Source organism: Hippopotamus amphibius, chromosome 12 (assembly GCF_030028045.1).
Source record: "Hippopotamus amphibius kiboko isolate mHipAmp2 chromosome 12, mHipAmp2.hap2, whole genome shotgun sequence".
In the NCBI taxonomy this organism is placed as follows: domain Eukaryota; kingdom Metazoa; phylum Chordata; class Mammalia; order Artiodactyla; family Hippopotamidae; genus Hippopotamus; species Hippopotamus amphibius.
Genome location: NC_080197.1, coordinates 70,130,365 through 70,156,264, shown reverse-complemented (window position 1 = coordinate 70,156,264; position 25,900 = coordinate 70,130,365). Strand labels below are relative to the sequence as shown.

General features: G+C 41.4%; 1 protein-coding gene across 2 annotated transcripts; it reads left to right on the top strand.

The window, feature by feature from the left end:
- Nucleotides 1-13,497: 13,497 nt before the first annotated feature.
- On the top strand, nt 13,498-25,265 carry DDX47 (DEAD-box helicase 47). 2 transcript variants are annotated; one of them, XM_057703389.1, is made up of 12 exons: nt 13,498-13,600; nt 14,277-14,370; nt 16,277-16,465; nt 16,715-16,786; nt 17,007-17,125; nt 18,623-18,694; nt 18,821-18,937; nt 19,489-19,635; nt 20,193-20,330; nt 22,049-22,119; nt 22,689-22,818; nt 24,691-25,265. In XM_057703389.1, the coding sequence occupies exons 1-12, from the start codon at nt 13,514-13,516 to the stop codon at nt 24,820-24,822; spliced, it is 1,368 nt and encodes a 455-aa protein (XP_057559372.1). In that variant the 5' UTR covers nt 13,498-13,513; the 3' UTR covers nt 24,823-25,265. The 2 variants fall into 2 exon arrangements, 1 of the variants encoding a protein (XP_057559372.1); XR_009048502.1 differs by lacking the exon at nt 22,049-22,119 and having other exon boundaries at nt 13,503-13,600; nt 24,691-24,831.
- Nucleotides 25,266-25,900: the final 635 nt, after the last annotated feature.

Sequence of the window (25,900 nt, the reverse complement as noted above, 5' to 3'; positions counted from 1 at the left end):
TTTAGATTTGTTTATATTTTATGAAAGGATTCAGTCTTCTCTAAAATTGTGTACCTCAAAAGAATAACAAAGACATTAACAGACAATATAAAACAAGAAAAACACGTGCAGATGGTTAATAAATAGGAATTTCATTCCTTCCAAATTTTCTGTAGTTTCGATATTGTTGACTACCCAGTTCTTAGAAGACCCTTCTCTCTTGAATTCTGTGACACCTTTCTTACTTTTCTTTCTGTTTAGCTTCTTTGGTTATTTTCTTTCTCTTCTCTTCCTAAGCTGCATACTAGCCTGCTACCCTCCCACTTCCATCATATAGCCTGAGTCCTTCACATCCAGTGTTTCATCAGTCTTAGGCTGGACGTTGGTATGAATGAAAGCAGTGCTAAAGTATTCTCTTTTGTCATTTTGAATTTGTTGGGTATTAGATGAGATAAAACAAAGGTGAAGATCACTGACTGGGTAAAGCAGGTGCAGGGAGTATGTACCTAAAAGAAAGTCCAAGCTGTTTCCTCCTACCTGTTCTCTTCATTGGAATGCTACACTTTGAATTCATCCAGATTTTGTCTTGTACATATCTGGATATCTAAGAGCAATCTGTTTCCGTCTCAAGCAGACTTATCACTTGATACCTTTTATTAGAGACATTGGTGCCTACTCCAAGGCACTTAAGGACAGAAACAATATCTCAGATATCATTAAGCCTCCCCACAATGTCTCTCTAGCCCCTGTGCCAGGAGATGCTCTATAAGCATTTGTTGACTGAATGAACCAATGTATAAGCACTCTTCCCCCACGTGGATATATGGGCATTGCTTCTCGGCATATCTGAAGCTAAACGCATTCTCCTTCTCCTCTGCAAAACTGGCCCAGTTTCACAATCCTTCTACCTCCGTCAAAGGCAACATCAGTATCCAAGTTGCCTCCCTTGAAATCTCACTGTCATCTCCAAATCTTCCCCTGCCTTATTTCTCTGATACGCCTTTGCTAAAGCATATCCTTTCCCTTAAATATCTCTCTGATGCATTTTGATCCATTCCACTGCTACCATAACCCATGTAGACTTTTACCTCCTAACCCTCCCAACAACTTTCAAACTGGTTTTCCTGATTTCAGGATCTTTCCGCTCAAATTCATGCTATATTCCAATCCTTGACTCATTGAATAAATCATGGATTTCCTCATATTCCAATCTAATGGAACGTCACCTTACCTAAAACTTGACTCTGAATTTGAATACACACCCCAGAAAGGGTTCCTGTGATGTTTGTTATATTTTAACAGTGGATGATGATGGGTGATGTTGCGAAGGGCTAAGATGAACTTAATCCTGTGGTTTTTCTTTCATTTTATTTATCTATTTAAATATTTATCTGTTTATTTGTTTAGGCTGCTCTGGGTCTTAGCTGTGGCATGTGGACTTCTTAGCTGCAGGATGCTGACTCTTACTTGGGGCATGCATGTGGAATCTAGTCCCCGACCAGGGATTGAACCCCAGACCCCTGCATTGAGAGCACAGAGTCTCACCCACTGGACCACAAGGGAATTCCCAATCCTGTGGTATTTATGGAAAAAATAATAACGTTGTTTACAGACTTCACACAAAGGGCCAAATCTGGAAGAGCAGGTCCAAAGGTAGTAGTGGGGGGGAGGAGCCTTGGATGGGGGAACGAAGGTGGAAGGCAGAGGGTGAGCAGCTGGGATAGGAAGGGTTGGACCATCACTAGGGGAATATCCTCCATGAACTTGCCGGTCTCCTGGTTTTGAATGACCTGGAGGGAAGAATCAGACCACCACATACAACCAAACAAACTGTTGGCAGGAGCTTTGATGGTGAGAAAGAGGAGCAGAGAGGAAAGGTCATTGAAATTGATGTCTCACCTCCACAGGCTCTATAACCTGTGCAGTTGGCATTAAAAAAAAATGCCTAGCTCTAGGTCAGTACTATTTTGTAGCTGAATCATAAATCTGTGGTGCTGACAATGAACTTCCTGACCTCTGAAAGCTTCCTCCCCAGGGAGGCCTCCTTTTAAAGGTATATTATCCAAAAAGGAGAAGACATCAGAGTGACTTGGGGTCCCATGTCCCTCCTCTCCAATATGACCAGTTCTGTAAGCTCTGTCTGCTAATCCACATGCAGGTCTCAGAATGGAACTGGGGAACACTGGTGTATAGGAGCTGCTAAGTGAGATTTTTTTCTTTGTGTACCACCGTCAGATTGGACCTTGTCCCCAGACTGCTGCCTTATACACGGAAAGCTGTTGGGCTTCTGTCCTCACCAGGGATGGGCAATCTCGGCTCAGGCTAATAACCTGTCTCCAGAAGCTCAGTTTAGTTCACGACATCGTTTACACACAAGCATACAGCCTTCCCACATCACAATGGCTTTCACCTCTCCTTCCTCATCCCCTCCCATGCACATTACACACCTGCAGACACTCGGATATTCATTCATTCAACAAAATAGTTATTGAGTGCCTACTATTTGCTCAGTATATTTCTAGGCAGTGAGCATAGTGAACAAAAACAGTCAAATGTCTTGACTATCATGGACTTTGTATTCTAGTGATGATAGGGAGCACAGACATAAATAAAGAAATAAATGTCTGGTTTGCAAGATGGTGTGTATTGGTTTGCAATTGCTGCTGTAACAAGTTATTGTGGACTTCCCTGGTGGCGCAGTGGTTAAGAATCCACCTGCCAATGCAGGGGACACGGGTTCCATCCCTGCTCCAGGAAGATCCCACATGCCATGGAGCAACTAAGCCTGTGAGCCACAACTATTGAGCCTGTGTGCCACAACTGCTGAAGCCTGGGCGCCTAGAGCCCATGCTCTGCAACAAGAGAAGCCACTGCAATGAGGAGCCTGTGCACCACAATGAAGAGTAGCCTCCGCTCGCTGCAACTAGAGAAAGCCTATGTGCAGCATCGAAGACCCAGTGCAGCCAATAAATAAATAAATAAATAAATTTTAAAAAATGAAGGATGAAAATTGGCCTTTGGGTTTAGCAGTATGGAGGTCACTCCTGACCTGCCAAGTGGGGAAATAAGGGCAAAAGTGATTTCGAGAGACAGGAATTGGAGGCAGCACAGATGGACAACTCTTTTGAAGAATTTTGCAGTCAAGGGGAACAGAGAAGTGGGCCTTAGTTGGAGAGGGATGTGGGGTCATGAGAAATATTTTTCAAGATGAGGAGAAATAACAGCACGAGTTTATGCTGTGGGGATGATCCAGCGGAGAGGGAAGAATTGATGGTGCAGGAGAGAAAATGGAGACTTGAGAGGAGTGTCCCTGAGGAATCAAGTGGGGGTGGGACTTAGCAAGTCACGTGTCTGCGCTCTGCATGCAGGGGAGGGTGGGAGAATGAGTTTCTGGTTTCTACTTAAGGAGAAGGACTTGTCCTGGGAGAACTTTGCCCTTCATTGGAAAATTGTTCAAAAGATGTCAGGCTATTACCAAGCATGAGACATTGTCCTGGATAGCAGTTAGTGTTTTACTATACCTATTTATTTCAGACATTTAGACATCAAACTCCTTCTACTTAAATTCATATGCTTTCGTTTGAAAGTGTGGCTGGAAACTCCTGTGTATTATACTTATTATTTCATTGTGGCAATTGTATCTGGGTTGCTGCGGAATTTCATAAACACCTCCATTTCTAGCAACTTGTTTTCTAAAAAATTAAGTGCATGTTTAAAATCACACTCGTATGAAAGGAATACAAAACAATCATGAAATCAGGAAATGAGTCAAAGCTGCCTTTCCTTTATTGCCCACCCTGTAGTATGAGGTGACCTCGAAACTCTAGCATTTGTGGTTTGTAAGGATTATAACATAACATTTGAATTTCCTGCTTGTTGTTGACTTTAGGTTAAATCCATTCTTACAGATTTTATTTACATCTCAGAATATCTTTGACCTCTCCATTGTAATTCTCAGTCTGAGACATGAGGTTTTTTCAGGTACTGAACATAAAAATCTTTGATCCTAAAGACCCAAGGATGGTAGTAGACCAAGGGTTTCTGACTAATGTTGCAGGGGCCAAATGGTGAGTTTGGTAGAGAAGTGGTTTTACTGCCATGCTGAGCCGCTGCCTGCCACTGCCTATGGGGCAGCGCCCACCATGGGAGTGGCTGCAGCCTGCCTTGTTGAAAGACCACACACCAAGGTCAATTTCTCCATTTTTTTTCGAGATTCAGAAATTCCCTGTGATTCATATAGTTAACAAATAAATAGGCTCTGGGGATTTATTCATGCCAAGCACGTTCACAGGAGACTAATCCACAAACCATCCTCATTTATTCATTGAACAACAATTTGCGGAATGCCTATTCTGTGCGAGGCACTGGAACTGCTTTCGTAGTGTTTAAAGTCTGCTGGGAAATCAGACAATAATAAGCTTCATTTTGGACTCTGGTGGTCATGATGGAAAGGGAGGAGAAGGAGAGGGACTCGATAAATTTAGGCAGCTGAGTCCACAGGACTTGTTGATGTGGAGGCTGGAGGAAAGGCAGAGGTGAGATGAAGAGATGCAGAGAGAAGCAAGTGCGGAGGAGAATCCAGATGCTCATGTCTTAATGTTCACTGGAAGACAAAGCCACAGAAGAGACACTGTCTGAGGTGTGTAACTACACAGGAGACAGAATGAGTTGACTTAAGCTAATTGAACATTTTAAGGGTCTATTACTTATATTTCCATCTCCCTTTGCCCCTCTAGGGAAAACACAGTGACAATATACTATGGTGGTACGAGTGTGGATCTCAAGCCAGTCTGCTTGGGTGTAAGTCTTTGTTTCTACAGTAACCATTACCTTCTGAACATGACCTTGTTTCTCTATCCTCCCACGTTATTATCCCTTCTCTGGTGTTTTCTAGCTTTGTAAAGATTCCACCAAGTTTCTTCTTGCTCAAGCTAGAAACCTAGAAATCATTGACACACCCCTGACCTTCATCCTCCGTGTTAAATCCATCATGAGGATTTATCTAACCTCTACACACCCTTGAACTTTCTCCAGTTCTCCCCAGCCCCACTGCCGCTACCTGGTTCCAAACCATCATCTTTGCTTAAACAACTGCTAACTGATCTTCCTGCATCCCTCTCCTGGATCCAATCCGTTCTTCACTGCAGCTGAGTGTGCTTTTCAAATGCATCTCTGACAAAATCTCTTCAGAAGTTTCCCATTGACCTTGGAATAAAGTCCCAAATCCCCAGGTCCTTTACATGACCATAAGGTCCTAAATATTCAGGTCCCTACTTGTACCTACAGCTTCATCATAAATCACCATTTTGCAATCTCTATAAGCTTCATTTGATTTTTCCCACTGCAAGGCTTAACCTGGAAGATTCTTTCTGTCTATAAACCACTTCCTACTCCCTACCCAACAAGTAAGTGGTGCTCATCTTCCAGGTCTCAGTTTAAAAGGCTTTTCTATGGGGAAAATGTTTCAAATTCGCAGAGAAAGGCCGGGTCATCCCATTATACATTGCGCTAGCATCTTGCTTTTCTCCATTTTACCATGCATCTGACTTGTGATTACTTTTTTGTGTCTGCCTCACTTGATTGTGAGGATTTATTTATTTATTTATTGTTATTTAAAACATAGGCTGCCCCCCACCCCCACTGAAACATAAATTTCATGCTTATTTCTGGTTCCCAGTGGGTGGCCTGTGGTTTGCCATAGTGTTTGAGAATGTTTGTTGAATAAAAAAAGAAACATACAGATTTTCTGTATTTTACAAAACTTCCCAAAGTTTCCAAAGGCAAAAAAAGGAAAAAAAAAAAAAAAAAAAGAAAGAAAAAAAAAAAAGAAATCAACAAGTAACCAGAACTAGTTATCTTTTTTTCCCTAGTCATAAATTGGTTCGATAACGAAGTATTTTGTAGATTCCTTGGAGACCGTCCTCTTCTCTCTCTGCCCTCATTATTACATCATCTACATCCTTTCTTCCCTTGGACATATGTATTTATAACAGATTAGAATTCATAAGTTATGGGGAACTCCCTGGCTGTCCAGTGGTTAGGACGCCACACTTCCACTGCAGGAGGCTTGGGTCCCATCCCTGGTAGGAGAACTAAGGTGCCGCATGGAGCCACCAAAGAAAAAAAAGAATTCATAAGTTAAAGATAACTTTTTGATGGATTAAATTTTGCATTGCTTCCTTCATGATGAGTATAGCGCACTTTGTCAGAGGGAGCTTTCTTCAAAAAAGACTACATGGTAGGCAGCTTCTGGGAGGATCTTGAGCAGAAACTGATTAAGAATTGATCCTTGTTTGAATCAGTTCCACAGAACTCTTGTCCGTAAGTTTAGGCTCATGTTACTTTTGGTTTAGGAGCCACCTGTATCCTCACATGCTCTCACACTACAGCAGCCTGTGTCACTGGCCTGTTGAAGGTTTCCCTGTGGTCCTCACGACCTTCCCTTACCCACCAGGCATGGGAGCCATGGTGCCTGGGAGCCCACCATACTTTTAGAGGCCCACGTAAAGGTTTAATTTCTTTTAAAAAATCAAAACAGAAAGATAAACTTTTAAGTCAAAGAAAATATTTTAATATATAATATTAATCTATTAATCTATTATATTAATGCAGTCATAAACTATAATTTTTAATATATATTTTTGTGTATGTGGAGGAAAGGACCCAAGAAGGCCTGTGAAATCCTTTCGGATGGAGAGGGATAAACTAAGACTTTGGGATTAACAGATACACAATACTATATATAAAATAGATAAACAACAAGGACCTACTGAATAGCACAGGCAACTATATTCAATATTTTGTAATAATCTATAATGGAAAAGAATCTGGAAAAGAATCTGAAAAAGAATATATATATGTGTAACTGAATCACTTTGCTGTACACCTGAAACTAACACAACATTGTAAATTGACTGTACTTCAATAAAAAAATTGAGAGGGAAAAAGAAACCCTTTCAGAGGGAGATGGGGTCAGTCACTCTGCCCTCTCCTTCTGGAGCCAGTGTATTGTTCCAGGCCTGGTTTGCCCCTTATTTTGAGTGTTTATTTGGATTTCCTCTTTAACCTTTCTCATTGTTCTGAAAGTACAGGATATGACAGGGTTCAGTTACTAGAATGGACCTCTATTATTTCCACGACCAGAACGTAAATATCCAAACTATTCCTGACCTGGTAGGGAGAGCCAAAAGCAGACAGTCCTCTCCATTGGAACCTGCCTGTACTCACCCTGCTGGTCTGACGTGAACTGTGTCACTGAGGTGGGTGCTGGAACCAGAGGAAGTTTGAAAAAGAACCCATGTCTGAATTACCCAAGACACACAGAGGAGTCTTTTCCTTGGCTAAAATGCGTAGAGTTTGTTATTATAGCAGCAGCTTGGTGGTTTGAAACAGTTTCCCTTTAGAGCGGATCCAGAGCCCCCAAAATTTTATGTACGATTTTTTTTTTCTTTCTTGAAACACATTTTAACAAAACTTGGGTAACGTAAGACCCTGTATTATGTACTGTTTTATGATCCTCCCAATCATTTCCATCTGGGTCCCCTTTCCAGGCCTCTTTGCTCTGCTTCCCTGAACTTTCCAATCCAGTCTTTCACCTTCTCCGAGCACTTTAAATTCCCACCCACTCTCCTCCATGAAATCAGAGCAGAAACATAAGGGAAGCAAAGTAAATCCTTCTCTCCTTGTTTTTACAGAAAAATCTGTGTGGCAGAGGAATTCCGAGTGTGACTGTGCAAGGGGAAATTTCTTGTGATCATGTAAAGCGACATTTCGTTGGTAAAAGCACTGGTCTGGGTCTTAAGAGGCCTGGGTTCTAGTCCTGTCCCTTGTTATCTTGCCACGTGATGTCTCTTTACCATTTGGGACTGGAGTTCCTCACTTGTCAAATGAAGAGCACAGATTCCCCAGCAGGTCTACAAAGCAGAGGACAGTGTTAAAAAAAGAAACAACAGGCTCAAGATGGAGTCACTTATGCTAAGGCCACGTCACCAAACCGAGACTTAATACCTAATCTAACTGCAGTTTCAGCTGCTCTCAGGAAAGTAATCTTAACCAGTCAGTTTAGAATTACCTGGTCAGCACTAGGGAGGTAATTGGCCTCATAGACCCCTGCTGTGCCCCAAAGGAAGATGACCTGGTCTGAAACAATCAGCTCTTTGCTAGAACAACTTCCTTGTCCAACCTCGTCCTGCCTCTAAAAGCCTGCCCTTTTGTACAGCTCCTCAGAACTCCTTGCTATATGCTAGATGGGATGCTGCCTGATTCACGAATCACTGAATAAAGCCAATAAGATCTTTAAAATGTACTTGTTACCGACCGGGGTTCTTAGATTCCTTAGTCAATAGAAATTGATAAGAGGCCAGAGGAGAAATTTAGGCAAGGCTTTATTGGGACCCATGCTGCAGCACGAGGGAGTGAAAGCAAGTAATAATTTCCCTCACTCGCTCCCTGAGCTGGTCCCTCAAATGGGGAGAGGGTAGGGGTGGATCCATGGGTGGGGCTGGCTTTGGTGGTCTGCTCCCCGTCTTGGTTGTGCTGTATGCAGGGAACGTGCACAGTACCCTGCTTTTGCTCTGACACCTCTGAAGTTGCAGTTGGGTTTTTGGTCTTTTTGTATCTTATTGTTCATAATTTTCCCCACTGCTCATGGGTGCAGTTAATTTTAGTCCCTTATAGTTTCTTTGTATTCAGTTGTGCAGGAGACGTTTGTCCAGGTGTAGGCATGGCAGCAAAGGGTCCCAGGTCCCAGCCTGTCTCATACTCAGTTGAATTTTGTTTTTTTCACAACAGGAAAAGGAAGAGACAGAGCTTTTGGGGTAGATTTTCTTTGGGATAAATCAACTTCCCCTTATCTCAAAGCCTGTTGTCTGCTTTGGACATCATCTAAAGTGGTCTAATCCCAGTCCTAGGAAAATGGAGAGGTAGGCACGAGGGAGGGCTTAACAGAGGGCTGGAGCGTCTTAGGCTGCCATGGTACAAGCACGTACTTACGGCTGCCTGATGGAGCCAATTGCGGAGTGACCTCTTGTTCCATACAGTGTGTGTCTTCTCCCCTTATCTTTAACTCGGAGTAAATCAATATAATAAGACCAAAGGCTCCAGCCTGTTCTGCAGAGGTATAATCTCAAAGATGGAAACAAGTTCATTCCCTAAAGAAACTACTGGCAAAGTCCTTTGTGATCCGCCACCCCACCTGACCCCAATGCTCCATTCAGCTGTGATTCATCCAGGCAGCAGTTCCTGGGCATCTATTTCATGTCAGGCTGGGGGTATGGAGACCATCTCTTGCCTCTTTTTTTTTTTTTTTTTTAAATCTCTTGCCTCTCAGATGCCCTCTCTTTTTCATGATTTCCTCTCTACATATAAAGTTAGAGTGATATTTCAAATATGTAGATCATGTCACTCAGCTGCTCAAAAGCTTCCAGTGGCTTCTTTCGTATTTAGGATAACATCTAAACCCCATACCTTCGACTCTAGGGCCCTGCAGGGTCTGATCTGAGCCTCCTTCTCTGACCTCACTCTGTCCTTTTTGTTGTTGCTGCAGACACCACTGTGATCACTAATTAAGGCCTTCTTCAGCCCTTTTTTGGTGGTGGGAAGGTCCTCAGTCACATGAGTTGACAAGTCTCAGTTTAAGGCACATTACTATCACAAATCCACTCTCTTCCTTTGTATATGTCTGTATTATCTTTTATTCCCAGATTCCCAATTCCCAGTTTTATCCCAATTCCTCTCCTTCTGCAGGCAACCATTCTAAAATGTCTAAAGGGTATCTTTCTGTTTGTATGTGTTCCCGCAGGAAGTGATATCTTGTGGGCATATATTTCAAAGGTACATGATGATGTATTTTATGCTTTTCTCACTCAGACTAGGTTTTTGAGACCTAGCCCTCTCATTATGGGCACGCTTGTTCACGCCATATACACATTTTAATCATCCACTCTCCTGGTGATGGGCACTGGCTTGCCTCCAACTCCCCACCTCCAGAATAGCACTGCAATGAACACCCTGGCACCACAGGAGAATCTGCATTTGGGGCCACAGGTGTGTGCTTGCTGGGTGCAGGGCATGTAACGTACTGAACTGGCCTCAGCAGTGGGAGATTGCTTTCCAGAATAGCCTCACCAGCTATACTCCCTCAGGGCCTTTGTACCTGCTGTTTCCTCAGCCTGAAATCATTGTTCCCTGGGCTCTTGAAGGAGCTTTCTTCTGCTTCCCAGTGAGGTCTCAGCTCAAACATCACTACTTCAGAGAGGCCTTTCCCAATCTTGTTTTTATCCCCACAACCTACCCTCCCAGGCTGCTCTCCATCATTTAAAAAAAATTATTTTATTGAAGTATAGTTGATTTATGATGTTCTGTTAATTTCTGCTGTACAGCAAAGTGATACACACACACACACACACACATTCTTTTTCATGTTCTTTTCCATTATGGTTTATCACAGGATATTGAATATAGTTCCCTGTGCTATACAGTAGGACCTTGTTGTTTATCCATCCTATATATAACAGCTTGCATCTGCTAACCCCAAATTCGCAATCTATCCCTTCCACCCCCCTCCCCTTTGGCAACCACAAGTCTGTTCTCTATGTCTGTGAGTCTGTTTCTGTTTTGTAGCTAAGTTCATTTGTGTCATATTTTGGATCCACATATAAACGATCCAAAATATACAAACAGCTCATATAACTCAACAACAAAAAACCAGAAACCCAATTGAGAAATGGACAAAAGACAAATAGACATTTCTCCAAAGAAGATGTACAGATGACCAACAGGCACATGAAAAATGATCAACATGGCTAATTATTAGAGAAATGCAAATCAAATCTCCATAATTTTATATCTGTTACATTACTGCATTTTCCACAAATTGAAATGATCTGTGATCAATTATTTATCATTTGTCTTCTCCATGATGGTAGGGGTCTCTCTCCTGTTCAGTAGGCATCTAGCATAGCCCCAGCATATGGTTGGCTTTTAAAATATTGAATAGATGAATGAAATAATAATTATAATAAATAAACAGAACTGTGATATGAACATGTTCAAAAGACGCATGTACCCCAATGTTCATTGCAGCACTATTTACAATAGCCAGGACACGGAAGCAACCTAAATGTCCATCAACAGAGGAGTGGATAAAGAAGATGTGGTACATATATACAACGGAATATTACTCAGCCATAAAAAGAAATGAAATTGGGTTATTTGTAGAGATGTAGATGGATCTAGAATCTGTCCTACAGTGTGAAGTAAATCAGAAAGAGAAAAATAAACATATATTAACACATATATGTGGAATCTAGAAAAATGGTACAGATGAATCTATTTGCAGGGCAGGAATAGAAAGGCAGATGTAGAGAACAGAGGTGTGGACACAGGGAGGGGAAGGGGAGGGTGGAATGAATTGGGAGATTAGGTTTGACATAAATACACTACCATGTATAAAGTAAATAGCTAGTGGGAACCTGCTGTACAGCACAGGGGGCTCAGCTCGGTGCTCTGTGATAGCCTAGTTGGGTGGGATGGGAGGGAGCAGGGAGGTCCAAGAGGGAGGGGATGTGTGTATACATATGGCTGATTCACTTCGCTGTGTGACACAAACTAACACAACATTGTAATGCAATTATACTCCAATAAAAAAACTAAAAACCCTATGGTTAGGATAGCTTCCTCCACAAGAGGGCAGACAGCAGTATCAAGCAGTATCAGCAGTATTTCCTTCTGTAGAACTGAAAACCATAGCCACAGAAAGATACAGAAAATGAAAAAGCAGAGGACTTTGTACCAGATGAAGGGACAGGATAAAGCCCCAGAAAAACAACTAAATGAAGAGGAGATAGGCACCCCTATAGAAAAAGAATTCAGAATAATGATAGTGAAGATGATCCAGGACTTTGAAAAAAGACTGGATGCAAAGATCGAAAAGTTTACCAAAGACCTAGAAGAATTAAAGAGCAAACAAACAGAGATATGCAACACAATAACTGAAATGAAAAATACACTAGAAGGAACCAATAGCAGATTAATTGAGGCAGAAGGGCAAATAAGTGACCTGGAAGACAGAATGGTGATCATCACTGATGCAGAAAAGAATAAAGAAAAAAGAATGAAAAGAACTGAAGACAGCCTAAGAGACCTCTGGGACAATGTTAAACGCACCAACATTGGCATTATAGGGGTCCCAGAAGGAGACGAGAGAGAGAAAGGACCCGAGAAAATATTGGAAGAGATTATAGTTGAAAACTTCCCCAACATGGGAAAGGAAATAGCTACCCAAGTCCAGGAAGCGCAGAGAGTCCCAGGCAGGATAAATCCAAGGAGAAACACGCCAAGACATATAGTAGTCAAAGTGACAAAAATTAAAGACAGAGAAATATTATTAAAAGCAACAAGGGAAAAACAACAAATAACATACAAGGGAACTCCCATCAGGTTAACAGCTGATTTCTCAGCAGAAACTCTGCAAGCCAGAAGGCAGTGGCATGATATATTTAAAGTGATGAAAGGGAAGAACCTACAACCAAGAATAGTCTACCCAGCAAGGATCTCATTCAGATTCGATGGAGAAATCAAAAGCTTTACAGACAAGCAACAGCTAAGAGAATTCAGCACCACCAAACCAGCCCTACAACAAACGCTAAAGGAACTTCTCTAAGCGGGAAACATAAGAGAAGAAAAGGACCTACAAAAACAAAAACAAAACCATTAAGAAAATGGTACTAGTAACATACATATCGATAATCACCTTGAATGTAAATGGACTAAATGCACCACCCAGAAGATACAGACTGGCTGAATGGATACAAAAACAAGACCCATATAGATGCTGTCTGCAGGAGACCCACTTCAGACCTAGGGACACATACAGACGGAAAGTGAGGGGATGGAAAAAAATATTCCATGCAAATGAAAATCAAAAGAAAGCTGGAGTAGCAATAGTCATATCAGATAAAATAGACTTTAAAATAAAAAATGTTACAAGAGACAAGAAAGGACATTACATAAAGATCAAGGGATCCATCCAAGAAGAGGAGATAATTAAAAATATACATGCACCCAATACAGGAGCACCTCAATACATAAGGCAAATGCTAACAACTATGAAAGAGGAAATGCAAGGCAGAAATAGAGACACAGGTGTAGAGAACAAACATATGGACACCAAGTGGGGAAAGCGGGGAGGGTTGGGGAGGAATAAAAAAAAAGACAAAACCCTATGGTTAGAAGATCGAGGAACACAGCGGTTACGAAAGGTGGGAAAAACTTTTTAAAGTGACCTACAGGGAAGATGAGAGGTCCTGGTCATCAGGCCCTTCTGCACTTGACTCAGTTCCACAAGTCCAAACGGTTATACCCATCCCTAACTTTTTTCACTACTTTTCGGCGAAGCCCCACGTTCCTAGCCGGCTGGTGCAAACCCCCTGCAAGCCCGCAGAGGGGAGCCCACAACACGCTGCCTGGGAGAACTAAAACTACATTTCCCAGCATCCCGCGCGCCGCCGACCCACTTCCGGAGCCCGCAGACAGTATGGCGGCGTCCGAGGAGCACGATTCCCCGGCTGAGGCGCCCCAGATCGCGATAGAGGAGGAGGAAACGAAAACATTTAAAGACCTGGTAAGAGTGGATGACGCCTTTTCCCTTTTCCCTGCTGGCGCCAGGCTCGGGCAGAGTCCGGTTGCCCTCAATCCCGGCCGCTGGTGTGCAAAAACCGCCGGGGCCTAGCTCAGGTTTCCCCCGGACTGTCCGAAGCTCGGGTTCCGGACGAGCTCCCTCGGCTCTGAGTTTGGGTGGTGGGAGGGCGGCCGGTTCCCGGGAACCCGCATTTGCGCTTTTGAAGTCCACCTCGGTGTGGCAACGTTGTGTCTGTGCAGGATGTTGTCCATGCGGCGAATCCGCTGTTTGTATATCTTGGACTTTGAAATCACGTGAACCGGCTTTGAATTCTGACCCAGTCACTGACTAGAGGCAAGTTATCTCGGTGCCTCGCTTTCCGCGTCTGTAAATTGGGGATTATGATAAGTCCTTCATAGAGTTGGGAGGATTAAGTGAAGTGACTCACGTAAAAGAACTTGGCTTTGTCCCTAGCGAGTGGAGAGTGATCTGTGAGTTTTGAGCTACTGGCCCAGTACTCAAAGTTAAGGAAAAGACTGAGTAGAGTGACAATAAATACGTTTTGAATGAAAGTGTAGGGGATGCACATGTCGCCAGCAAGGCGGCCCTGATAGTCATTTAATTATGGGGGAGGCTAGCGTGTGTTGTTCTTTGCTAAACTGTTTTTCTGAATTCTAAGGGTGTGACAGATGTGTTGTGTGAAGCTTGTGACCAGTTGGGATGGACAAAGCCAACGAAGATCCAGATTGAAGCTATTCCTTTGGCGTTGCAAGGTTGGTTGAAATTAAATATGTGGCCTGTTTCAGATTCAGTATGAAGTTACACGTATTCAATTAAATACTTAAACCACGTTTGAGAGCTTTTGCTTTGTATACTTCAAGTGAAATAAGATATGGTCACTAAAGGTAAAAAGTTTGTGGCTTATTGGCTTTTGAAAAAGTAATTCTCCAGTGTTACCAAGCTTATTTTCTACGAGGGAGTTTTTTTTTCCTGTCCTATGTTTCTAGCTTTTCTTTCTCAGTTTTTTCTGGCTCTCTTCCCTTTGCCTTGCGGTGTTAATTCTATCTTCATCCTTTTTTTCTCTCTCTAAAACGCTACTAAGATTTCTCATCCAATCCTGAAGCTTTCGTGCTGTCTGCCTCAGTGAGTTTCAGCCAGTGCTTATTAGAATCACCTATGGAACTTTTAAAACACTAGCGATTTCTGGGCCCCAACCTAGACCTACTGAATTGGAATTTCCAGGTATGGGATCTAGGCATATATAGATATAAAACTTCATAGTTTATTTTGATGTGTCTGCCCCTGGGGGAGCACCACTGGTGGGACACTTATGACTCCCATGTCTGTATTTTTAGCCCACACTTTTTTGCTGAGCTCCAAACAAGTATGTCCAGCTGGTTTTTAGATACTTCTCTCCAAGCTTGCTGCAAGAATCTCAGGTTCCCTATGTCCAAACCAGAGTCCTTACTTTTCTTCCCAGAACTAATTTCTCTGTAGCCCTTATCTCAGTTTATGGTCTTTAAATTTCCTAAGCTTGAAACCTCTGTGTCAATTAGATTTTCTTTTGTTACTTTCTTTTATTTTTATTTTATTGAAGTGTAGTTGATTTACAATGTCGTGTTAATTTTTCTTTCATTGCTTTCTACTTCTCAGTTTGCCTGGCCACCATCGTAGCTCCTCTGGTACCCTAACTGGGCTCTTGTTTTCCTGTGTGTTCCCCATTCTTCCCCATTCTGGCCCTTTAGGTCATTTTAGAGTGTAAGGAAGAGAGTCATGTTTAGATTACCACAGGGAAGAGGGGTTATTGCAGGGTTAATCTCTAGGTGAGGATGCCTCAGTGGTCAACTGCGGAGGTCATTACTTGACAGGAAGCCTTCCCACTGGGCGCTGTTCTGGTGCTCAGCTACCTTGGGGGCTGCAGCCAGCCTAGGGACGGTGGTCTTGGCTTGGGAATTAATTGCCAAATCTTCTCAGTTATGGCTTGATTGGTGATAACAAACCATGGGGACCCATTCTTAAGGAATTACTTGTGGCATTCTTCCCTCAGAAGGAGCAGTGTAGACGGCTGTGCTGTTAAGCTCCTCAGCCCCTGCTTATGCCATCAGGCCTGGGGTTTATCTTCTTAAAGAATAACAGTGGTCATGATGTTCCCCACTTACAATCCTTCAGTTCCTTTCTCTTACAGGAAGACATCAAAACTCCTCAGCATGGCTGTGGGTTTCCTCAGTCTTCTCCCTTTTGCCCTTGACTTCTGTGTTCTGACCATGTTGTACTTCTCACTCTCCATACTCATGGTGTGTTCTTTAAAGTCTCTTTCCTCATAGGGAACCTTCCCTCTTTTCCTTCTTTGCTTACTTCCAGATTTAATTTCCTCATCACCTCTGTTAACCTTTCCTGACTCCTCTGGACAGTAAGTTATTCCTTCCTTTTTGTTCTGACCATATCTTGTAGGAGGCCTGTCACATTAGAACATATTTATGTGTTTCACCCCTGGATTTTGAGCTTATTTAGGACAAGAGACTGTGTCTTCTTTCTTGTCAACCTCCCCCCGCACCCCGCCCAGTTCATCAAGTATTTATTCATGGCCTACTTTATGCCCAGCACTGGGTCATCGTGGAATAATGTGGAAATGGTGCAGAGAGCGTTTCTTTGCTATTAGGTGTTTTCTTTGTCTTCTAGGTCGTGATATTATTGGGCTGGCGGAAACTGGCTCTGGGAAGACAGGGGCCTTCGCTCTGCCCATTCTGAATGCGCTGCTGGAGACGCCCCAGCGTTTGTTTGCCTTAGTTCTCACCCCTACTCGGGAGCTGGCCTTTCAGATCTCAGAGCAGTTTGAAGCCCTGGGGTCTTCTATTGGGGTGCAGTGTGGTAAGTGTTGAGAGGAAAGGAATCTTCAGAGTTTCTGCACAGATTGAGAATGACTGTGAAAGGAGAATAGAAGGACGTGTTGTTAACATAGGTTCGAAAGAGCTGATTTTGTATTTTAAGTTCCGGGAAAGTTTTAATTGTAGGGGAAGAAAAATGGAAGTAGAAATCTGGCATTGGCTTTAAAAGATGTTCAGTGAACTATGGAAAAAAATTAAGGATCTCTTTTTAATATTCTTTTTCTTTCTGTAGCTGTGATTGTAGGTGGAATTGATTCAATGTCCCAATCTTTGGCCCTGGCCAAAAAACCGCATATAGTAATAGGTGAGTAATGACAACGGTAAAAGACACTGGCGTGATGAACTGGAGAATCTACTGATACTAGGTGTAACTTATTTGTGGGGAAAGAGTTCAAAGAACGGATTTTTAAAAAAATTTAACCGTTTAATTTTTTTTTAATTTCTGAAATTCTGATTAAGAGGGGGTCGTCACTTTCTGTCCTTTTTCTTAAACATTGCCCTTTCTCCTCAACCTTTCTTGTTAGCAACTCCTGGTCGACTGATTGACCACTTGGAAAATACAAAAGGTTTCAACTTAAGAGCTCTCAAGTACTTGGTCATGGATGAAGCAGACCGAATATTGAATATGGATTTTGAGACAGAGGTGAACTCTCAGTATCTTTCCTCCTCTTAGACCATCTCAAAATCTGGTTCATTGCACATCTGCTTTTGTGGGGGCATTTCCCATTGGGGGTTAATTTAACATCTCTGCTGCTTTTTTTCATTCTTGATGCTCTTTATACTTATAGAGCCTCAGCATCCTATTTTATTTTTTCTTTCTTTAGTATTGAAGGATAGTTGATTTATAACATTATATTACTTTTAGGTGTGCAACATAGTGATTTAATATTTCTATAGATTATACTCCATTTAAAATTGTTACAAAATAATGGCTGTGTTTCCCTGTGCTGTACAATATATCCTTGTTGCTTTTAAATTAAATTAATTTTTTATTGAAGTATAGTTAATTTACAATGTTGTGTTTCTGGTGTACAGCAAAGTGATTCAGTTATATATATGTATATATGTGTCTATATATACACATACATATACTGTGTGTGTATGTGTATATATATACACACATACTTCTTATTTGTCCCTCCACTCCTTTCCCCTTTGGTAACCATAAGTTTGTTTTCTATGTCTGTGAATGTGTTTCTGTTTTGTAAATAAGTTCATTTGTATCATATTTTAGATTCTACATATAAGTAATATCATATGATATTTGTCTGTGTCTGACTTCACTTAGTATGATAATCTCTAGGTCTATACATGTTGCTGCAAGTGGCATTTCATTCTTTTTTGTGGCTGAGTAGTATTCCATTCTGTGTATTTACACTACATCTTCTTTATCCATTCATCTGTCAGTGGATATTTAGGTTGCTTCCATCTCTTGGCTATTGTAAATAGTCTCAGCATCCTCTTTACCATATAGTCTGACTTTGAGGAGGGGGAGGGATAAATTAGGAATTTGGGATTAACATATACACACTACTATATATAAAATAGATAAACAATAAGGACCTACTGTATAGCAGAGGAAACTATATTCAATATCTTGTAATAACCTATAATGGAAAAGAATCTGAAAAAGAGTGTATATATATGTATATATACACTTTGCTGTACAACCTGAAATGTAAATCAACTGTACTTCAATTAAAAAAGACAGTTGGGTAAAATATATACATATATATATATTTGGACTGACTTTGATTTTAGAGATGAGAAATATCAAAACCAGATTTTCTTTTCCATTTCATTTGATTTCAGCCTCTTCCATCTTTTATTTGACAGCCCATTTGTCATAGCTTATTTAGTTGATTAATGCTTATTCTTTACTTTTCTCTTAGATTAGCTCTACTCTACTGATTTAAACTGTTCTTTTCTCTGAGTGGCGTTCTTTTTTCATAGCATCTGGTATGGTATCAAATAGTAAATATTCAGTAAATTTTAGCTGAACTGAATCTCAAACTGAATTTGAGTCCCCAAATCCCCACGGTGATGTATTTAGTTTGTGATCCCTTATCTCCTTCACAAAGAGCATTTGCCGGTGTCTGTCTAAATGTTATGTTGGTATCCTTTGCTCTTTCTACCTTAGGTTGACAAGATCCTCAAAGTGATTCCCCGTGATCGGAAAACATTTCTCTTCTCTGCTACGATGACCAAGAAGGTGAACTTTTCTAGGACTTCTCTTTTCTTGTCTATAAGAATTGATAAATAGGAACAGTCACAGTAATAGTAATAAAAATTAGAGCATTTAGAAATCAGTGTACTATTCTAGGTTTTCTTTCTTCAGGTGCAAAAACTTCAGCGAGCAGCGCTGAAGAATCCTGTGAAGTGTGCCGTTTCCTCTAAATACCAGACAGTTGAGAAGTTACAGCAGTATTATCTTTTTATTCCTTCTAAGTTCAAGGTAAAGTGTTTATTTTGATCATTCCTGCCTCTCCCTCCCCTCTTCACCAAAGCATCTGAAAATGTGTCAACTCTTGATTAGCTAAGAGCTGTGCTACAGATTGGAGTCCTTTCTGTTTGTTTTAGATTTAGAGCTCATGCCATGCTTACATTTATCACTGATAGAGTCAGACATTCTGGGAATTCACAACATATTAAACCACAGTAAGGAAGTCATGATATAATCCCTAACCCCATCCTTGAGGTAGTTTTTCGTTTGCTTATTATGTGGCTTTTTTGTGGGCAAGGGACCGTAGTTTTGTTCTTTGATGCCAGGGCTTTGCGTGGTTGCTGAGTGCAGATCGCCTTGTGCTTGGCTTCAGGCTGTGTGCGAAACTCACGGTTCACAGAGACGATAATGATAATGCTGGTTACGGAGTGCAGAGCTGGCAGCTGGGGGTCCGGTTAACTGAGGAGCAGCTGTAGGCTTAGTCTTTCACATAATTTGTATGCCCAGGACTCTGACCTGCTTCCAGGTTCAGTTACATATATTGTTTTGGCTTTGTGACTTAGGATACCTACCTGGTTTATATTCTAAATGAATTGGCTGGAAACTCCTTTATGATATTCTGCAGCACCTGTAACAATACTCAGAGGACAGCTCTGCTCCTCCGAAATCTTGGATTCACTGCCATTCCCCTCCATGGACAGATGAGTCAGGTAACTGTTCTTTGGCATCATTAGTGGTGAACTGGTGGCGTGAGAAAGATAAACCTTGTAGTGGGAGAGTTCTGCAATAGCAGCATGTGACATCGGTACATCTTCCCATAGTTGTCCTTATTTTATGGACTTTAAAGTGTTGCTCTGGATGCTACTTCCTCCTTTCAGCATAGCAAGGGCTCAAATTAGAGTGTTGCACAGGTGGTTGTCTGGGATAGAAGTTACTGAGTTGATTTATTCAGCCCCTGTGGTAATAGTGATTCTCTCGTCTCTAAAGACTTTTAATAAATTATTTCCCAGTTATGTTTCTGTCATGTTTAACAAACTGTTTCATGTTAGTATTTTCTAGGTTTAGTCTTAAATTTTGCTTTTATTGCTTCCATGTTTCCTTTTGACCTGTGAAGCCCAGCTCAGACTCAGGGAGAAACATCCTTTTAAAAAGTTCTCTCTTGATTCTTGTATTTATTTAGTGTGTCTAATTTGTGTGTCTTAGATTCCAGGATTCCTTCGTTTTTCAAGATTAAAATTCTTTCCATTTCTTCTTTTCATCATCTCAGAGCAAGCGCCTAGGATCCCTTAATAAATTTAAGGCAAAGGCTCGTTCCATTCTTCTAGCAACTGATGTTGCAAGCCGTGGCTTGGACATACCTCATGTGGATGTAGTTGTTAACTTTGACATTCCTACCCATTCCAAGGTGAGTCCTGTTGCTGACCTGACTTTCTAGCCCCGGAGTGTTTTTCTTTTTTTTCTTTTCCTTTTCCCTTTTCCTCCTTCCCTTCCCTTCCCTTCCCTTCCCTTCCCTTCCCTTCCCTTCCCTTTCCTTTCCTTTCTTTCCCTTTGTCCCTCCTCCCTCCCTCCCTCCTTTCCTTCCTTCCTGCCTCTTTCTCTCTCTCTCCCCCCCCCACCTTCTCCCTCCTTTCCTTCTTTTATTTTTATTTTTAAATTGTGATGTAATTAACATATAACATTATTAGTTTCAGGTATACAGTGTAATGATTTAATATTTGTGTATATTGCAAAATGGTCACAGTAAGTCTAGTTAACATCTGTCACCATTCATAGTTACCCTTTTTCTTTCTTATGATAAGAACTTCTGAAGTATTTTCTCTTAGCAACTTTCAAATACGCAGTGCAGTATTAACTCTAGGCAGCATGTTGTACATGTACAAAATAAGTTATTTATTTTATAACTGAAATTTGTACCTTCTGCCCCCCTTCATCCATTTCACACATGCACACATCGCTGCTTCTGGCAACCACCAAATCCGTTCTCTGTATATGTGAGCTCAGGTTTTGTGGGGGTTTTTTTGTTTTTTTTTTAATTTCTTTTTTAGATTCCACATGTGAGACCTCAGTTTTTTTGTCTATAACTTATTTCTCTTAGCTGAATACCCTCAGGGTCTATCCATGTTGTCACAAATGGAAAGCTGTCATTCTTTTTTTATGGCTGAATAATATGCCATTGTATCCAAAGTGTATTTTTTAATGGATTATTTTCTGTTTTTCCTTAGTTACATACAGTATTGGAGTTTTTTTTGGTGTGTGTGTGTCCTTGATTAGTTAAGTATCAAAAATTGGGAATGCTCTTCATCTATTCACTCTCCTCATCTTGCACATGCCAGTGGATGTGATATTAATGTGAGTGGAGGAGAGGAGAGGGGTTAGATGCTCACCATTGGAGGAGCAGACGCACCACATGCTCACCTCTGTTGGTCTTAGCTGATGAGAAATGGCAGCCTTTGGTCCTCAGCGTATCCGGGGGTTTCTCACCCTCGTCACTGTTACTGTCTTGGGCTGGGAATTCTTTGTTGTGGGGCTGTCCTTTGCATTGTAGCATGTGTAGCAGCATTCTTGGCCCCTACCCACAGGTGACGTTGTGACAACCAGATATGTTTCCAGACATTTCCAAATGCCCCTGGGGAGGACAGAACTGCTACCAGCTGAGAACAACTAGTGTGTCTCTACTTTGTGTTAAACTGCTGTAGACAAGGTGCTGTCTCATATGATTTTCACAGTAACTCTGTGAGTTTGGCCATGTATTTGTGTCTCTGTTTTATAGATACAGACTAGGGTTCAGAGGGGTTCTGTGACTTGCAGACATTTGTGTTGCTGGTCATTGGGAAAAGCAGAGCTGTGACCAAGGTCTGCCTCTAGATCCAGTGCCATTTTCCTCTACCCATGCTGTCTGTGTCCATGGAGATATGCTTTGTAGATTTGTGTTTCTATAAAAGAAAGGAAAAGGGATGAGTTTTGTGCTGTGAGGAGAAAAAAAAAAGTGAAGTAGATTTATGTCAACAGATCGGCAGTCCATCTCTCCACATTCCAACACAAAGGTTTGCAGGAAGACTTTACATACACAGTTTTTAGTTTATATTCCGGCTAACTCACAGTCACTTACCGGTTTTGTTTCAGGATTACATCCATCGAGTAGGTCGAACAGCTCGAGCTGGGCGCTCTGGAAAGGCTATTACCTTTGTCACGCAGTAAGTGACCCGACTTTGGGGCAGAGCAGTTTAGAGAAAAGAGTGGAACTATGGGGCAGACTGACTTGGAACTCGACTTCACCACCTACTGTAACAGACACTTAACCTCCCTCATCTCACTTTCATCGTTTGTAAAATAGAAATAATAATACCGACGTAGCAGGGATTTAATGAAGACTGGAGATGTATATGTAAATATAGTACACTACCTGTGTGTAGTATAGTACTTGGTATACAGAAACACACACAAAACCCTGTTATTTCTTTTAACTGCTTGGAGCCAGAGAACAGTGACTGTTCCCTCAACTCACAGTATTACAATAACTAGTTCTGATTTTGTTTTTAAAGGAACAAATTGTCATGTACTCACAGCTTTTCTGAGAGTAAGGGATACATTGGGTGGTTTTCTGCTAGGCTGTGCGCAGAAGATTGCGTTTAGTCCGTATTCTGAAAAGGAATAATAGGTTCGATATTGTTGAAAACTGTGGCTCCTGTTGCATCATAGTTTTGGAATGGACAGACATGTTCGTTGTCAGCCAGCCAGAGCCATGCCAGTTTTCCTTCCTCAGATACGACGTGGAACTCTTCCAGCGCATAGAGCACTTAATTGGGAAGAAACTGCCAGTCTTTCCAACCCAGGATGACGAGGTTATGATGCTGACAGAACGCGTCACTGAAGCCCAAAGATTTGCCCGAATGGTATGCAGTGCATTTTCTCACCAGCTTCTATGCAAATGAAATTAACCTACATGCAAGACACTTTATCGTGTTAATCCACCACTTGGAATTGTTTATTCCAAACTTAAGATGAGCATGTAGGTAATTTGCTTTTGACTGTACGACTGAATGGTTGAATCAGGGTTTGGACTCAGTCTGATTTACAGTGACCACATTCCCAGCCACTGTTCGTGTTTCACATGAGGCAAGAAAACCTTTGGACTTGAGATCAGGAGATGCAGCTGTGAACTGTGAACCTGGATAAGGTGTCTAACCTCTCAGAATCAGTTCCTCACCTATAGATTGGGAATAATAGTTACCTTGAGTACAGGGTTTTATGAGCACCAGATATGTTGATGTAAACAGTGAAGTTACTGATGGTAGCAGTAGCAGTAGCAGTAGCAGTAGGAGTGGAGATGAGAAGGTTCTAAAGGAGAACGCTTGCAAGTACCGTCTGCTCCCTGGAGTGCTGGTCTGAGGGATGAAGAAACTTCACCTGTAGGGTGCTTTCTGAGTAGCTGAGGTGTGGACTTGTTTTTTTTTTCTGCCCACGTGGAATTCTTTGGTATTTTTGTTTGTAAAAATATTACTATGTGCATTGGGAAACATTTTTAGAAAATACATAAAGGATTAAAATATTAAGCAAAACACATAAATCACCCCCCACAGAAAACCATTGATAACAGTTGGCTGTTTTTCTTTCTTTAGCCATAATTAGACTTTATCTAATTGTATATGACTTTATCTAAATGTATATAATTTTTCTATTTCAACTAATAGAGATTCATGCAATCACTTTTTTCCCCCTCACATTTTAAATTTTATTTAAAAAGCTTCATCTAGGCTGTGTCTTAGCACTCATTCAATTCAATTACCAAACTTTACAAGAGTCATTGAAAATTCCTCAACTGCCTTCTGAATTGGCAGGGGAGATCAAATTACATCTTCTAGGCTTTGCATTAGGTATATTTTGTTGCTTTCCAGTTTTTTGAAAATTGGTAATCTGTGGAGAGGGAATTCAGTTTTTTAAAAACAGTACCACTTACCTGTAGAGACTCTGTTATCTTAGACGCTAGCATCTTAGAATTCTCATTCGATCACTTAATGGCTACAGAGAATTCTGTTATGAATGTATAATATGATTTACACTGATGTGTGTTTATGCTTTTCCCAATTTTTTGTATTTTAACTGTGTTGAGCATCCTAGTATGTGCAGCTTTGCACACTTGTTTCCTTAGAATAAAATCCTAGGAGTAGAATCAATCGTTGGGCGGAAGAGAATACACAGTTAAAATTTGAATTCACACAGAATGCCAAATTGCCACCCTAGAAAAGCTATAGCAGTTTACACTGAGTGACTGTATACGTGACTGTCCCCACAGCATGACTAGGTCTAGGTGTTACCATTCTCTTTAAATCTTTGCTAGTCTGCCACATGAAAAGAATAGCTTATTGTTTTAATTTTCCTGTCTTTGATTACTAATAAGATTAACATTTTTGTATCTTGGGATTTTGGTCTTATTTCTTAAATAATGTGGTGTCAGGGAGTTACTTACTGTTTGATTTTAAGGAGCAGAGATCAGGATGTGTTACCTTCAATGACAGTAATTCATTTTCTTTTTTTTTTTTTAAAGTTCTTGAGTTCTTCATTTTATTTATTTATTTTTATTTGGTTGCGCCAGCTCTTAGTTGTGGCTCTCTGGCTACTTAGTTGCACCATGCATGTGGGATCTAGTTCCCTGACCATGGCTCAAACCCGGGCCCCCTGCGTTGGGAGCTTGGAGTCTTAACCACTGCGCCACCAGGGAAGTCCCAGTAATTCATTTTCAATCACATCCTTTCTGTTTCTTGCAGGAGTTAAGGGAGCATGGAGAGAAGAAGAAGCGCTCGCGAGAGGATGCTGGGGACAATGATGATACGGAGGGTGCAATCGGTGTCAGGAACAAGGTGGCTGGAGGAAAAATGAAGAAACGGAAAGGCCATTAATCTCTTTTATATAAAGACTGGATTTCTGCCTTCTGTGCTGTAAAGAGGATTGAAGGAGAGAATGGGACTTCTCCCATCAGAGTTCCTCAGGCTGAAATCCATCAGAACTGTGTCTGGAATCTGCCTGGCTCACTCAGTGCTCATCCCCCTTTCTGTGTGTTAGAGCTTCGTTGCCTGCAGAATATTTTCACAGCTGCTGATGTCAAGACTGGGACTTCTTCAGCCCTGGTTCCTTGCTCCTGACACAAGTAGGATGTGCTCTCCTATCCCTTCACACAGACCTGTGTTTTTTTCAGCTGCAAGTCCAGGCCTGGGCTGATAAAGCCCCTGACCTGAAGTTGTAAAGGAAAAGAGCTTCTGCATCTATAAAACAGTGATACTTATGCAGTCTCAGCTTGTGTTTCATGAGACCGAATGGGAAATAATACATTTAAATATTATTTAAAAAAAATTCAAACTCCTTGAAGACCTTTTTGGGTTAAAGACATTATAGATTTAAATAAGATCTTCCTAATAGGTAAGAAACTGGTAGTGGTGGTTCCATGGCAGATTCATTGGTTGTCCTTAATTTGAGGTAAACATTATTATGAATTTAAAAATATCAACAAAGAATTAAGAGGATGGATGGCTTTGAAAGGGAAGTCCTGCTTGAAAGGAGGTTGTGTTTTTCTTGGGGATGGAGCAGAGTCTCTTAGATCCCTGAATAGATTCACTTCCCTGGCTTCTTGGATTAAAATTCTCTGTGGGAGTCAAGTGTGTACTGTTGATTGCAGGAAGCTCTTTGTAAATATACGGGGTGGCCGTGCCTACCACTGGGAGATGATTCTCCATTAATGTATTTCCTGATGGGGCTCTCCAGAGTGGCTTAGATAATAGCAACTCTCTCTCCCTCTGAGCCAGCAGGTAAAAGCCAGTAGATGGTTGCTGTTTCAACCCGGTGGAGGACTTCAGAAGCAAGCTGAATTTGGATTGGGTTATGGGTGGTGGGTAAGAAGAGATTGAAATTATACTGGAGGAGTCTGAACTTTCTAAATAGGCAGGGTCTCTAGCCTAGGGTCTCTGGACCCCTGAAGTACAT